The following is a 14567-nucleotide window of genomic DNA, read 5'->3' as shown; positions in this document are numbered from 1 at the left end:
TTATGAATAGAACAAAAAGCACTCCGCTCCTAATTCTTCTATAAATACCCTTAGCAGACAGAGGAAAACTGCTGGTGGACCACGCCTTCATTCACGGACTTTCCAATGCATGCTGTTGACCCGTGACGTGAAGCGGACTCTCTTCTCTGCCGGCCTCTTCCCCCGTCACATCCTTGTCTGTTTCCACAGGTGCCTATCCCCGACTGTCACTGAGCTTTCGGTTGAAGAGGAACATCGGATACTTCATTCTCCAGACTTACATGCCCTCTATACTGATAACAATTCTGTCCTGGGTGTCCTTCTGGATCAATTATGATGCATCTGCTGCTAGAGTTGCCCTCGGTATGTACAATTTTTAAGCAATATTTAAATGTAAAGTAATCGTATCATTACAGTATTAAAAGAGTTCAAAGGCTGCTGTTCAACTACCATTTTTTGACATCATGACGCAAGCATTGCCCATATAGTTACTTTTCATCTTGAAACACTAATTTCACGCACGATTCCCTTGATGTGTTAATTTAATTATAAGGCTCAAATGTGAATTTTCATGCCCATGAAAGGGAAAATATGCTTGCAGAATATTTGCATGATAAAACTATTTTTGACACTAATTTTAAGGCAAGGATTACCATCTCCTGTTCAAAATTATTCCATGGCCCAGAAGAAGACTTGATTAATTGTACCGCCTTCTTTTTTAAGTCAGAAAAGTTGTCAAATACTACAGCCGAGAATTGGAATTACACAATTTAATGAGCATTAAAATACGGAATTCAATTCTAAATGATTCCCAAAGGCTCCAGTGATCTTTTCTGACCATTGGTTATTTGACAGCTGGATTATTAGCTGATGTACAATATGTATTATAGGTTTCAATATTATTTTTAGCATTTTGATTATTCAGGGAAGGCTTATATTTTCAGAAACATTATTCTCTACTCAGCCGATTAGTATGAAACTACATGGACAAAATAATTATTTAAATACATTTATGTAAGTACAGAGCTCATGGGCAGTCTGCAGTCTTTCCCTTTGGGTAGGGTTGAATTTAATTCCTGAAAGTGAAAGTATCAATAGTGCTTATAAAAATTGATGGAAGATAATTATCAACACATTCTCTGGCAAAGTACCTTACAAAAAAAAGGTAAGAATTCAGGGTTGCAGTTATCCCTTCTTTGCTTTTTTCTTTTTCTTCTTTTTTGAGACCGGGTCTCACTCTGTCGCCCAGGCCGGAGTGCAGTGGCACAGTGATGATTATGGCTCACTGCAGCCCCAACCTCCTGAACTCAGGTGATTCTCTCATCTCTACCTCCTGAGTAGCGGGGACAACAGGCACACACTACCACACCTGGCTAATTTTTTAGTTTTTTGTAGAGATAGGGTTTTGCCATGTTTCACAGATTGGTCCTGAACTCCTGGCCTCCAGTGATCTGCCTGCCTCAGCCTCCCAGATTGTTAGGATTATAGGCATGAGCCACCACACCTGGCCCTTTTTCTGTTGACCAACTTTTCCCAGGACTTCAAGTTAATTAACATGCTTTCTTTTCTTTTCTTTTTGAGGCGGAGTTTTGCTCTTGTTGCCCAGGCTGGAGTGCAATGGCACAATCTTGGCTCACTGCAACCTCTGCCTCCCGGGTTCAAGCGATTCTCCTGCCTCAGCCTCCCCAGTAGCTGGAATTACAGACATGCACCACCATGCCCGGCTAATTTTGTTTGTATTTTTAATAGAGATGGTGTTTCTCCATGTTGGTCAGGCTGGTCTCGAACTCCTGACCTCAGGTGATCCGCTCACCTTGGCCTCCCAAAGTGCTGGGATTATAGGCATGAGTCACCGCGTCTGGCTAACATGTTTTCTTTTCTAATAAAATGTAAGTACATGTGTGTATATGGATGGCAAATATGTGACTTGCATAGTTGTGATCGAGATTAGACTTTTTCCCCAGGAAATAACACATAACTATGACTTGAAAAAATCAGGTAGTTATTCCTAAGGGGGCTAAGTGAATAAAAAACCACAATGCAAAAAGTAAAGCTTCAAAAAACCGAAAGTGCTGTTTTAATTGTTATGTATTTCTAACAGGTATCATAAGCACAGTTCCCTAAAAAAAAATTCTAGGATTTTTCTACAGCCTGCAAATCTTCCCCAGTAATGTCAGTCTTTATGCAGATTTTGCTTTAAATATATATATATTTAGATTGTTCTTTGTGTGTGTGTGTATATATATATATATATATGTCTAGATTGCTCTTTGTTAAACTCTTCTCTTTTCACTTGGAAAATTCAGAGATACAGTACATTTGCAGGGGCAAATCTAAATTATGCAGAGCTGTTAGCTTAGACAATTTCAAGCGCCCTATTTGAAGAAAAATAATATAAAATACACAAACACAAAGTTGCTGGGACCCCTCCCAAGCCTAGAAGAGACCTATGAAAGTGGAGACCTGAAGCTGACATTTCACGGCTTCACCGTGAATGTGCTGCAGAGAATCTGCCGTCACTGTGATACTTAGATAAATATGAGTACCGAGGAACCATGATTCTCTGACATCACAGGGGTGGGGTGCACTGAAAATGTGCATATCTGAATTCTTAGCCATTGCAGATCCTGTCCCCCCAATTGTAAAGCATTGTCTTCTACAGTGTTAAACCGTTAATCCCCCCAAAGTGAGGTACATTCAACCCAGTCTCGTGAAGATCTATGAAAGTAGATTCTGCTGTTTCTTCATGACAAAGCATTATTCTTATAACAAACCGTGCGTCTGTGGCCTGGCTGGGATGAAGGCACAGTCTGGCTGGGGTTGCTGAGGCTTAACGTTGGAGGATTGACACTTGTGCTGTGGGAGGCAGGCGTGAGAGCCAGCGTGAAGGGGATATTCACTAGAGTTAGGGCGACCCTGAGCTCGGGAGGGCAGCTGTGATCTCAGGGCTGTGGGCCTGGCCAGACAAGAACCCAACACATCCAGCTCTGAGTATGACACCTGCTCATGGATTCCCTCTGTCCCTCCTGCCGATACAAGACATGTCTCTGAATCCAGATCTAAAGTCACTGGGAAACGTCAGTTGGTGAATTCAAAAAAAAGTATGACATAGGTTCAGGAGCACTGAGCATCTCATCATCATCATCATCAATCATCGCCAGGATAATAAAGGCTGGAAATTATCACACAGTTAGGCACCACATTCTCTGCTGAGGCCTTTCCTGTAGTTATCTGTTCTGGAGAAGACTCACAGCAGAGAAGGAAGTAGTATTGCTCCAGTTTTACAGAGCGTGAGAATGAGATACAGGAAGCTAAAGAACTGGTGCCAAGTCGCGTAATTACCAAGTTTCAGAAGAAAGATTTCAGTGCAGTTAGTCTAACTTCCAGACCTTCTCCCTTACCTACTGCAGATAATTCCTAAATTGTCAGTGAAACTACAGTATGGAGTTATTTGGGCCACTATGTTGTAAAAGCCATGGATTTTCGTTAAAAAGTCAAAAGCTAACCAGACATTGTTATTAGCTTTTATTATTGAGGATCCCTCATAACCGTTAAGATGCTGCTGAGCTGCATAGGATACACCTATAGTTTGGAGGGCCTTCATTGAAGAAATCCTCCTGCCTGCACCCTTCCCCAAGCATCTAGATGTGTAGTACCACTTTGAAATGCTCGCATTGCTTCTTGCATTCGTCCTAAGGGGCTGCACTGTGGTCAATATGCATTGCTTGCAAATGCATGTTAAAAGTGCAGCCTCTGCACAGACAGGGCGGGCAGGCCTCTATGGAGGACTCACCCCAGGCTCTGGTGCTGCCGGACCTGGACGTGGTGTGGGAAGGACTCAGGGCTTGTTCTGCTGGCTCTTCAGAGGAGTCGTGCTCCTCAGCTTCTCTCTCTGTGGGCTTCAGTGAGATATGCTTCTGCTACCCAGGGAGGGTCTGACCATCAGAAATATTGAACTGTCAGCATTAATAACCACCAAGCCTTAAAGTGGGAAGTTTTAATTAGATGGTCTTCCTCAAAACCCTCAGTGAATACAGGTTGGGTGTCCCTCACCTGAAATGCCTGGGACCAGAAAATCAAAACCAGTTTGAAAATCAGACTTTTTTCAAATTTTGGAGTGTCTGCATCATACTTACAGGTTGAACATCACTAATCCAAAAATCCAGAATCTGAAATGCTCCAATTAGCATTTCCTTTGAGCAACATGCAGATGCTCCAATGTTCCGGATTTTGGGACATTTCAGATTTTGGATTTTTAGGTTAGGGATGCTCAATCTGCAATAGTACTGGTACTTCTAAAGGTGAAAATACATACTGATAAAATTTGGCCAGATGATTTTTATCATGAGGAGGAAAAACAAAATATTTTGATTAAATGATGCAAAGAAATTATATTTTTCTTTCATATTCATTTTGACACAGCTTTTCAAATACAATATTTTATACATAATCTAAATGACAAATAAGTTGAGGCTAGCAATTTATAGAAAGACGTGGAAGCCTGGTGAACGTACAGAAAACACAGAAGTCACCACCCCGCCATCTCCCGTACTGCAGGTGGGGATGATTTCTCTTTAGAGAGCAGAAGTTCAAGGAAAGGCCAGGAAACCTAGAGGCTACTGAAGAATGATTTTTCTGGAATGACGATAGTCATATGATTATTTGCTGTTAGCGCCAGCGGTGCCAGTTACTGTTTCTTGGCACATCACCAGAGCTTTTCAGACATTGCCATTAGACTTCCAGCAGCTCCAAATGCCTAGAGACCCGTAGAGGCAGAGCTAAGGCTTTGGGTCTGGGCCATGTGGCTCCCCTTTACGGGCTGTGGGACCACCACGATACGCCACCATCCATGGTATCGCACGTAGGATGTAAAGCAACAGGAGTTAGTCAATGCATTGGCCTCTTAAGCTAAGAACTCATGTGGCCTGTGGATTCAAACTAGAAAGACCTGATCTCTCACCACAGGTCTTACCGTTAGGGACGCCTGAGCCTGTGCCGTGGGATCCGGATGCAGGTTCCTATCCCAGGTCCCTCTGGGGCTCAGGCACCAGGAGGAGTGCCTGTGAGATGCGCTGGCCGTCCCTGTCCCCGTGTGCTTTCAGGCCATTTGTCTGGGACATCTGCTGAGGCCTGTGTTACACTTGTCCATTCAAAAGAGCCAGCAGGAGAGGCGAAGCGGTGACTAAAGCAAAGCACTCGGTTTTCCCACATTCACGGTGAAGGGGGAGGAAAGGTAGTGGCAAGAACACTACAAAGTTTTTGAATAATGGTGAGAGTACCTAATTTTGTAGCATTTGCGTGGTGTTTTCTCATTTATTTGTAAACTGTTATTATCCCATTGCCATTTTCAAATTTAAGAAGTCCCCAGGGGCACATGAATGTGATGTTAAAAGAGAATCTTAAAATATTCTGACATCTTGGATTTCCATGCATTCCATCAGCAACCATGTTTGCAGTTCTACATAAAAAGAGTTTCTCAAGTCTTCAGTTCTCCTCTTAGCCTTGAGTAGCAGGTCAGGCTCAGTGGAGGGAGCGCTCATGTGGGAGGTGGAAGGCGGGGCTGTCTAGCCTGCTCTCCAGCTCCTTCCCAAGCCAGCTGAGCTCTGCAGTCTCCAGGTCCTCTCTGCGGGATGCAGAGGATAAGGATCTGCCTCCCAGGACAGGATGGGAAATCAGAGGGGATGAAATTTGAATGCTTAGCAAATCCAAACCCTGCCATGGAGGGCTGGGCTGGGACCATGTGCAGAAGGGCCTGGGCTCCGTCCAGAGTCCATATCCTGACAGTGCTGAACTGTAGGGCTAGCACAACCTCCTGGCCTCAGTGATGTCCTGTGGTTTTTGGGTTACCGAGGATGAAGGATTATGGTTAGGCTCTTTCCTTTGAAAGCCTCCTTTTTGAGGGATGGCCTGACAGAGCGGTGCAGCAGAAACTGTTCTCTTTATTGGGTTCTGAAAGCCGCATATTGACATTCAGTGGCATCAGTCACATGGGAAGAAAAGAGCTTAGCCCTCAAAGCGGTCTGGCTTCCTTGAGATGTATTCACATTTCAGAAATATAGTCTCCAAGAGAACGTGTCAGCTGCAGTACTACCATCCCGCCCCACCACACGGGAGTGACCCGTGCCCTTCCTGTAAGTGCAACTCCACTCCACAAGCTCTGGGCATGTCACCAACTTGCCACCTGGTCTCTATGGCCTCAGATGATTCAATGCAGAATTTTGTGTCTATTGCTGTGGGGGAGAATTGTCAAATATAGTCCTTACCTGGTTTTAGACAAAGGTGAGCTCTATATGGGAAACAGTGAGATGATCCATACAATACTATGTAAAGAAGTCAATATAATGACATTTAAAAAACGGACCTGGTGAGTTGCCCCAGAATATGGTGAGATTCTATAAAATGAATGAAATCATGAACCCTTAACTTGAGCAAACATTTCCCAAGCAGCTGATGTACAGATTCTTTCTGAGTTGAGAAGGGAATTCACTCTGTGAGATCATCTTCCCTCAGAAGTTTCACTCAGCTGTTTCTCTTTGAGCTCAGGGCTGGATCTCATGGCTAACAATTAAAAAAATCATTGCCTCATTCCTCTTGCTTCCAATAAGCTTTGTAGTGGAAATGATTTTCTTCTCACAGCCTGTCTCACTGAGCTCTCACTGCCAGCCTCGCCTCTGAAGCCACAGACACCTCAAATTCATTTCTTTTCCTGGAGCTTTCTTAACTAGACACTTAGCGCTTTTTGCGAAATTCTGGGCTTATTTTTATTTTTTCCAGCGTTCATCAAAACCACATTGTTTTCTGTTCTCCGTATCTCTTCTTCTACTCTCAAAGTCCCCATCCTCTGTCATAGCAAGGTGTCGTGGGCGGGGAATGCTCTGCACGGCTCCACTTCCCAGGAGTATGACGTCCGCTTGCTGTTCCGAGCCTGACGCGCACCCAAACGACGCGATGTACGCTCTGTTGCACTCCAGTCGCCCCACAGTGTTCAACCCATTATCTCCGACGGCATCAAGCTGTTTGAGACAACATAAAAGGAAAGTGAAGAGTGAAGGCCAGTGTGGCAAAGCCGCAGCCTCTCACCGTCTTATTTCTTTTCTAGGGATCACAACTGTGCTGACCATGACGACCATCAACACCCACCTTCGGGAGACCTTGCCCAAAATCCCCTACGTCAAAGCCATTGACATGTACCTTATGGGCTGCTTCGTCTTTGTGTTCCTGGCCCTTCTGGAGTACGCCTTTGTCAACTACATTTTCTTTGGAAGAGGGCCTCAAAGGCAGAAGAAGCTTGCAGAAAAGACAGCCAAGGCAAAGAACGACCGTTCAAAGAGCGAAAGCAATAGGGTAGGCTCTCCACCGCCTTGACCCCGCGTGGCCCTACAGCTCAGCAGCTACTGCATTTACCTGCATGATCTTGCTTTGCTTTTCCCCTAGTAGTGTAAGTCAAGCCACACACCCCTTCCCATGCTTCTTGTACATGTGAACTAGTCCATGTTACATGGCACCCAGGGGTTTTTTATTCAGGGCTTGCTCAAGCCAGTCCAGTGGAGTTCTGACCACCTAGCTAGGACTGGCCAGAATGGACTGAAACCAGTGGATGTAGGCTTATACAAAAAGGACCACTGGCCTGGCCAATGTAGTGGACTTTTGGCATTTCCATGCACACTCCCCCAGCCCAGTTGCTTTTTGTCCAGGTAAGGCATTTCCCAACAGTCACTTTCATTACCCCAGTCTGTCCTCAGGGCTCAGACCTAGGCTTTCTTCCTCTAACCAATACGCCCCTTAAAAGATCAGCTACCTGGAAGGTCAGCCTGTTGAGAAGTGGAGCGCATTCTCGAATCTGGGTGAGGGCAGGTGGACCAATCTCTGGCCTGGTGTGCAATGCAAGGGAAAGGTTCTGTATGGAGCTCACAGTAGAAGACTTCCATGGCCCTTCTAAATTCTCCGCTCACAGAAGTAACAGGGCACAGTGGTTTTTAAATACACTTGCCTGAGCTTTGAGTAGGACTTGTGCAGGCTGGATGATCATAATGTGAAATATTTCCTGTGCAAGCCACAGGGCTTCCTATCAAACCAATATTAGTGCTGATGCTGAAGAAGCCTAAATCATCTGTAGCTTCCTGTAAAGAGAACCTATAGGCCTGGAATGAATGAAATGCTGGGGTGGAGACTGAATTTGACCTACAGAAGCATTTTTCCAAAATGTTTCAATACTCCCTTAGTTGTAAAATTACCAATTTGATGACCCAGCATGCTGCCACTCTTTGCACTCAAGTAGGCACACCTTCTCTTGTCCACCTGCCCACGGGCCACAGTCCTTTAGGGAAAAAGCAAAGTGCAAAAAGAATGAGTAAGGCAGGGGCAGTGCTCCCTCCGGAAGCTGTCATAGATCTGCCCTGGCACCGCCCAGTTGCGTTCTGCAAAAAGCCAGGGCTGCGCAGACCTAGGCACCTGGTTTCTGGAAGCCCATGGACTTTCTAAAGCCCTTCACACCACACCCCTCCTCCAGCCCAGCCCAACTCAGCAGTGCTGTTACATCCTTCCAATCACAAAGCTGCTTTATCACTGTATGTCATTTCGGCTTATGTAAAAGCAGTGTGTTATAAACAGCATTCAAATGAAAGCACATTATAGTTCCAATATAATTTTTTACATTTATCCTTCCACCTCTTCTATCCCCTCAACTCCTCAAGGATATATTTCTGCCTGTTTATATATTGGGTTTCTTCCCACATTTAAAAAAAATGCTTCATGTTAAACTTACTGTGTTTGGCCATTCTTGCCTTGCTATAAAGGGATACCTGAGACTGGATAATTTATAAAGAAAATGGGTTTAATTGGTTCACAGTTCTGCAGGTTTTAGAGGAAGCATGGCAACAATGTGTGCTGGACTTCGGAGGTGGTTTCTGGAAGCTCGTACTCGTGAGGGAAGGCAAAGGGGGAGCTCCAGGCACATTACATGGCAGAAGTAGGAACAAGGAGGGGGGGAATATGCCACATACTTTTTAGCAACCAAATCATCTCATGAGAAGTCACTCACTATCAGACAGCGCGAAAGGGATGGTGCTAAACAATTCATGAGGTGCCTGCGTCCCCACCCAAATCTCAAGTTGAATTGTAATCTCCAGTATTGGAGGTGGGGCCTGGTGGGAGGTGATTGGATCACGAGGGCGGTTTCTCATGAGTGGTTTAATACCACAGTACCACCCCTCTTGGTGCTGTCCTCATGAGATGTGCCTGCTCCACTTTTACTTTCTGCCATAATTGTAAGTTTCCTGGGGCCTCCCCAGAAGCTCAGAGGTGCCAGCATCATGCTTCCTGTACAGCCTGCAGAACCATGAGCCAATTAAATTTCTTTTCTTTATAAGTTACCCAGTCTCAGGTATTTCTTTTCTTTTCTTTTTTTTTTTTTAAATGGAGTTTTGTGCTTTTCGCCCAGACTGCAGTTTCTGTCTCCCAGGTTCAAACGATTCTCCTGCCTCAGCCTCCTGAGTAGCTGGGATTACAGGTGCACACCAGCATGCCCAGCTAATTTTTATTTGTTTATTAGAGACAGGGTTTTGCTATGTTGGCTGGGCTGACTTCAGGTGATCCACCCACCTTGGCCTCCCAAAGAGCTGGGATTAGAGGCATGAGCCACCATGCCTAGCCCCATCTCAGGTGTTTCTTTATAGCAATGGAAGAATGGCCTAATACACCTCCCACCAGGCCCCACTTCTAATGCTGGGGATTACAGTTCAACATGAGATTTGGGCGGGGACACAGATCTAAACCATATCACACACTTATTTCTCAAGCCTGTGGAGGTTTCCTTGCTCTTTCCTGTGCTCTCCATGCCTTAATGGGTCCACACCTCCCAGTGAATGCAGTAGCTCCTTGGAGAACTGCCTGTGCCTTAGGCCTGGCAGAGACCCACGAACGTTCATGAACCCATGGAAGCACATTAAGTGAATGTAAATGGCTCCTTCCTTTCAGCCCAGCATAAATAGAATTGGTCAGAAAACAGAGGATCTGTGAATATAATCAGGCTTCTCACAGGCAAAACTATCTTGAATTTCTTAGTGGAAAACATACTTAGTATCATACTGTTATGTTTCTAAATAGGTCCACATCCTACTAGGAACACACAATACGCTTTGGTCATGCTGTTTCCAAGGAAACTAGAATTCATCACATCATTTACATCACAGAGGCACACGACCCACACATACGCATACTATGCTGTCTTTCCAGATTTCCTCTTAAACAGATTATAAATTTTTTGCTCCCAAATGAGACTCTTTAGAACAAATTGTGGTGCTGTAGAAATACCTTTGTGAGTGTGAGGCTTAAAATATAAGATAAAAACAAAAAGATAAAAAACTCTAGCATCTGTAGAGAAAATTAGCAGGATGTGGAAAAATATAAATTAGATACAAAAGAAATTTTTAGTTGATTCACGAGTCCATGTTTATTGTTTGGTTTTTCAAAACTCTGTTCCTCTGTTTTCTCAGCAATCTTAGTAAGGCCTTCGTATATTCATATTTTTAAGAATCTGTAATTGTAGATTGGTACTTAAGGTGTGACGTCAACATACGGTTATATGTATGCTGATTTTAAATGCATATTTGATGCTCTTAAAGACAGGCTTTAAAAATTGTGCCTGAATACACCTAAGACTTTAGTGCTAATTTTTAAATAGAAATATACCTCCCCAAAAGTTTATATCAAGTAATGTGGATGAATTAAAGGAAAGTAAGAAAAGAATCCAATTTTATGTGAAACAGAAGTGGTGCTCTACACACAGGCTAATGGCTTCCACGGGCCTTCGATTGTTCTTTGACTTCTATTTTAGCTTCAAGGGTGCATGTTCAGGTTTGTTATAGGCTCAAGTGCATGTCCCAAGGTTTGGCATAGAGGTGATTTCCTCATCCAGGTAATGAGCATAGTACCCAAAGGGTAGTGTTTTGATCCTCTTCCTCCTCCCACCCATCACCCTCAGGTGGGCCCTGGTGTCTGCTGTTTCCGTCTTTTCGTCCATGCATACTCAGTCTTCAGTCCCCACTTGTGAGATCATGCCACATTTGGCTTTCTGTTGCTGTGTTAGTTCCTTAGGATAATGTCATCCAGCCTCGTCTGTCTTGTTGCAGTGGATGTGGTATTTTTATGGCTGCATAGTATTCCATGATATATACATACCCCACTCCTTAATCCGGTCCACTGTTGAAGGGCATTTACGTTGCTCCTCTGTCTTTGCTATTCTGAACAGTGCTGTGATGTGTCAGGGACAGCACTTGGGACTGCATCTCAGTGTGGCCAGCAGCACTCTGCCGCTTTCCCCTGACTGACAGCGGCTGGCCCCACAGCAGGGACTTGGCTTGTCCTTGTCCTTCCTGAGAACGTTTTCTGTGTCCTGTAAGGCATATCAAGAGAAAACTGTACCCTTATGGACACTGTAAGCCACCACCAACAACTGCCTCTTGGAAATATGGTTTTAGACCCTACTGTAAAACCATGAGTGCATTTTCCTCATATTTAGTATTTATGCAATATTTTAGCTGAGCAGTTGATTCTTGAATGCTTAAGGCATCTCATTCGCTTAATAGCTTCCCAGACTCGTGGCGCCATGTACGCCTTGACCTTAATTTATTTGTGGCACCATCTGCTTCTTCCGGAGTTGTTTCTGTATCCAAGAGTTCATCTTTGGTTGTAATTCACGCATTATGGTTACAAGCCTCGCGATATTTTACAAGTTGACCAATTAGTATTTGAATTTCATGAGGTGGTAGAAAGTCATAATTCTTGGCAAGGAATCAGAGCTGCAGACTCAACATCAGTCTTACTAAAGAGTAAAATTTCATTCTTTACGTGGCAAATCCTTTCTCATTCCTCTAAAGCTAGAGTATTTTACTTAACTAGAAGCTGGAAGAAAATTAGAGAATGAGATATCAACTGTGTGCCAATCTGGCGACATATTTTAGGAAAAACCTAAAATCCCTCTGTGCTATATTCTGAATGAGATGTTTTTAGTCTTTGAATGTTTGCACCTGTCAAGGTTATAGAGCAGGAAGAAAAACTTCATGGAAATCAATGGTTCTAATTATAGTATATGTGAGATGAACCCTTCAAAATAAGGAGTATTCGTGAAATGACTTAAAAATTGCAAGTCATCTGTCATTCTATAAAGGGCATTTCAGCCTAGTATTTCACCCACAATCACTTCTTTCTACTTTAAGTCTTAAATTGTAGGTTATAGAAAAAGACTAGCATATCTTTTGGAAATATTTGTTTAAGTTGTTTGGTTCCTAAAATTTAACAGATTTTAATAACACTTTAGTTCTTTCAGATAAAAAAAAATCAATGAGTAATTTTGGTGGAAATTTTCTACATACTGGTTCATGTTTAAAATTAAAACCACACAAATGTAAAACCATAAATAAGGCAGCCAAACTATTTCACACTAAGATCTTATCAATTCAACATATATTCAATTTCCTTTTCACACTGGAATGAGAGTTACCTGCACTATTTCCATTACGAGTGTTTGCCCACTCTGAAATAAGAATAATGCAAAATTGTATTGGTTCTTGAGTTCTTTCTCACATGTGCTGTGTCTTAAGACAGCTACAAGTTGGTCGTATATGTCCAAAGCCCCCAAGAGCACTTTAGTTTTGTAAATTATTAATGGCATATAGGTGGGAAGGTAGTTTTGACTTCCCTCAGGCTAAGTTTTCTTCACTAGAGTTCAAAGGCACAGACTTTGAGACCCACCTTCATGAGGTCATTTCCCAAACACAACACTGGCCAAAGGGCTGGGGAAGACAGGACATGGATTCATACAGATTTCTCTCTAAACCTGGAAAATCCAATTCAACATTCATTTGACCTGATGTCTTGTGTCCTCTTCGCTCTCCCTGTGCAGTTCCTGAAATCCCACGTGCACGATGACCCATGCGCCTTCTATCGTCCTGTCCTCTCCACCTAGAATGCCTTTCTTCTTGGTCCACATTTGTCCCCCAAGATCTGAGACAGCTGTCTTCCTCCATGACAATTTCCTTGACTTTTTCCCTCCCACTTATCTGCACCCTACCCCCACCAGTGCCTGCTCTAACAGTTGGTTTTACTTCTGTTCTCCCAACTTACGGGGCACATGCTTTAGGCTTGTTAAAGGACAGTCCACTTGCATTCCATGTGCCCAGCAAGCCTTCCCTCCTAGGCAGCATCTGAGTCCCTGCATCTTCCAAAATAAGCACACCCTGACGCGGACGTGGTACACGTACTCTTGTAACGTGTGTCCGTGAATGAATGCCATTTGTCAAGGATTTGGTGGCCCTGCACAGTTACGTTTTTTCCATTTTCGTAGTGGGAAGAAAGGACAAAGCTTTATAAAGCCGGGTAAAACTAGGTCATTAGAATTGTCAAAGTTCATCTCACTAAACAGCCTGCAGAATACTCCCCATTCTTCCTTTAAGAAAACATATTCGTGGCAGGGCACAGTGGTGCATGCCTGTAATCTCAGCACTTTGGGAGGCAGAGGGGGGCAGATCACGAGGTCAAGAGATTGAGACCATCCTGGCCAACATGGTGAAACCTCGTCTCTACTAAAAATACAAAAATTAGCCAGATGTGGTGGGGTGCACCTGTAGTCCCAGCTACTGGGGAAGTGGAGGCAGGAGAATCGCTTGAGTCCAGGAGGCAGAGGCTGTAGTGAGCCAAGATTGTGCCACTGCAGTCCAGCCTGGTGACAGAGCAAAACTCTGTCTCAAAAAAATAATAATAAATAAAAGAAAAGGCATTCCTTTCCTTGGTATTACATGCCACAAATTTGTTAATTCTGGTCTACTAGATTTTGATAAGAGGAGCTTTTTATATGGTATTTTTTATAACTAGAAAAGAGATGATATTTACAAGTGTGTTTAGGCCGGGTGCGGGGTCTCCAACCTGTAATCCCAGCAGTTTGGGGGCAGAGGCGGGAGGATCGCTTGAGCCTGCGAATTCCACATCAACCTAGGCAACGCAGAGGTTTTGTTCTACCAAAAACAATTTTTTTAACTTAGCGAGGTGTGGTGAGTTCCCGTAGTCCCAGCTACTCGGGAGACTGAGGCAAGTGAATCACTTGAGCCCAGGACTTTGGGGTTGCAGTGAGGTATGGTCACGCCACTGCATTCAAGCCTAGGAAATAGAGCGAGACCCCATCTCATAGTAATTACCAATGTGTTTAAAAGGCAACTTGCGGTATTTTTTTAAATGCATTTGCTCATTATTTAAGTCCTAAGCATCTAGAGCCCCTGAGGGTGCAGACCTTCTTGTTCACGTTGTGCTCCTGACTTAGGAGGGGCATGATGGTGACAAGTGGCAGGCGTGCGCCAGTGTTTTCCACGAATGGTGTCAAACTATCCCAGCCCCTTTGTGGAAGTGACTTCTCCAGTGAGGCATCCCACGTCCTGACGTGGACCACTGGGCTTTTTTCATCTCACAGTTTTGTCATTTAAAATGTTGCATAGTCTGTAGAGAGCATTTTTCTAAAGATTAATAATGTTTTCTGTTTTTTTTCTATCTTCAAGAAAAAGATTTCACTTTTCTGTTACTGTAATTCCCAAGCTACTTAA

The 14567-nt window shown here is 43.7% G+C and overlaps 1 protein-coding gene across 3 annotated transcripts in view; it reads left to right on the top strand.

The window, feature by feature from the left end:
- Positions 1–14567, top strand: part of GABRB3 (gamma-aminobutyric acid type A receptor subunit beta3) — a 344831-nt gene that overhangs the window by 321405 nt on the left and 8859 nt on the right. For all 3 annotated transcript variants that reach the window (XM_037731338.1, XM_037731339.1, XM_017508495.2), the window contains 2 exons: positions 190–342; positions 7079–7323. In XM_037731338.1, coding sequence (XP_037587266.1) covers positions 190–342; positions 7079–7323 — 398 coding nt within the window. The remainder of the gene's footprint in view (positions 1–189; positions 343–7078; positions 7324–14567) is intronic.

The sequence above is a fragment of the Cebus imitator genome, unplaced genomic scaffold (genome assembly GCF_001604975.1).
Source record: "Cebus imitator isolate Cc_AM_T3 unplaced genomic scaffold, Cebus_imitator-1.0 Scaffold392, whole genome shotgun sequence".
Taxonomy (NCBI): Eukaryota; Metazoa; Chordata; class Mammalia; order Primates; family Cebidae; genus Cebus; species Cebus imitator.
This window is presented reverse-complemented; position numbering and strand designations above follow the sequence as displayed.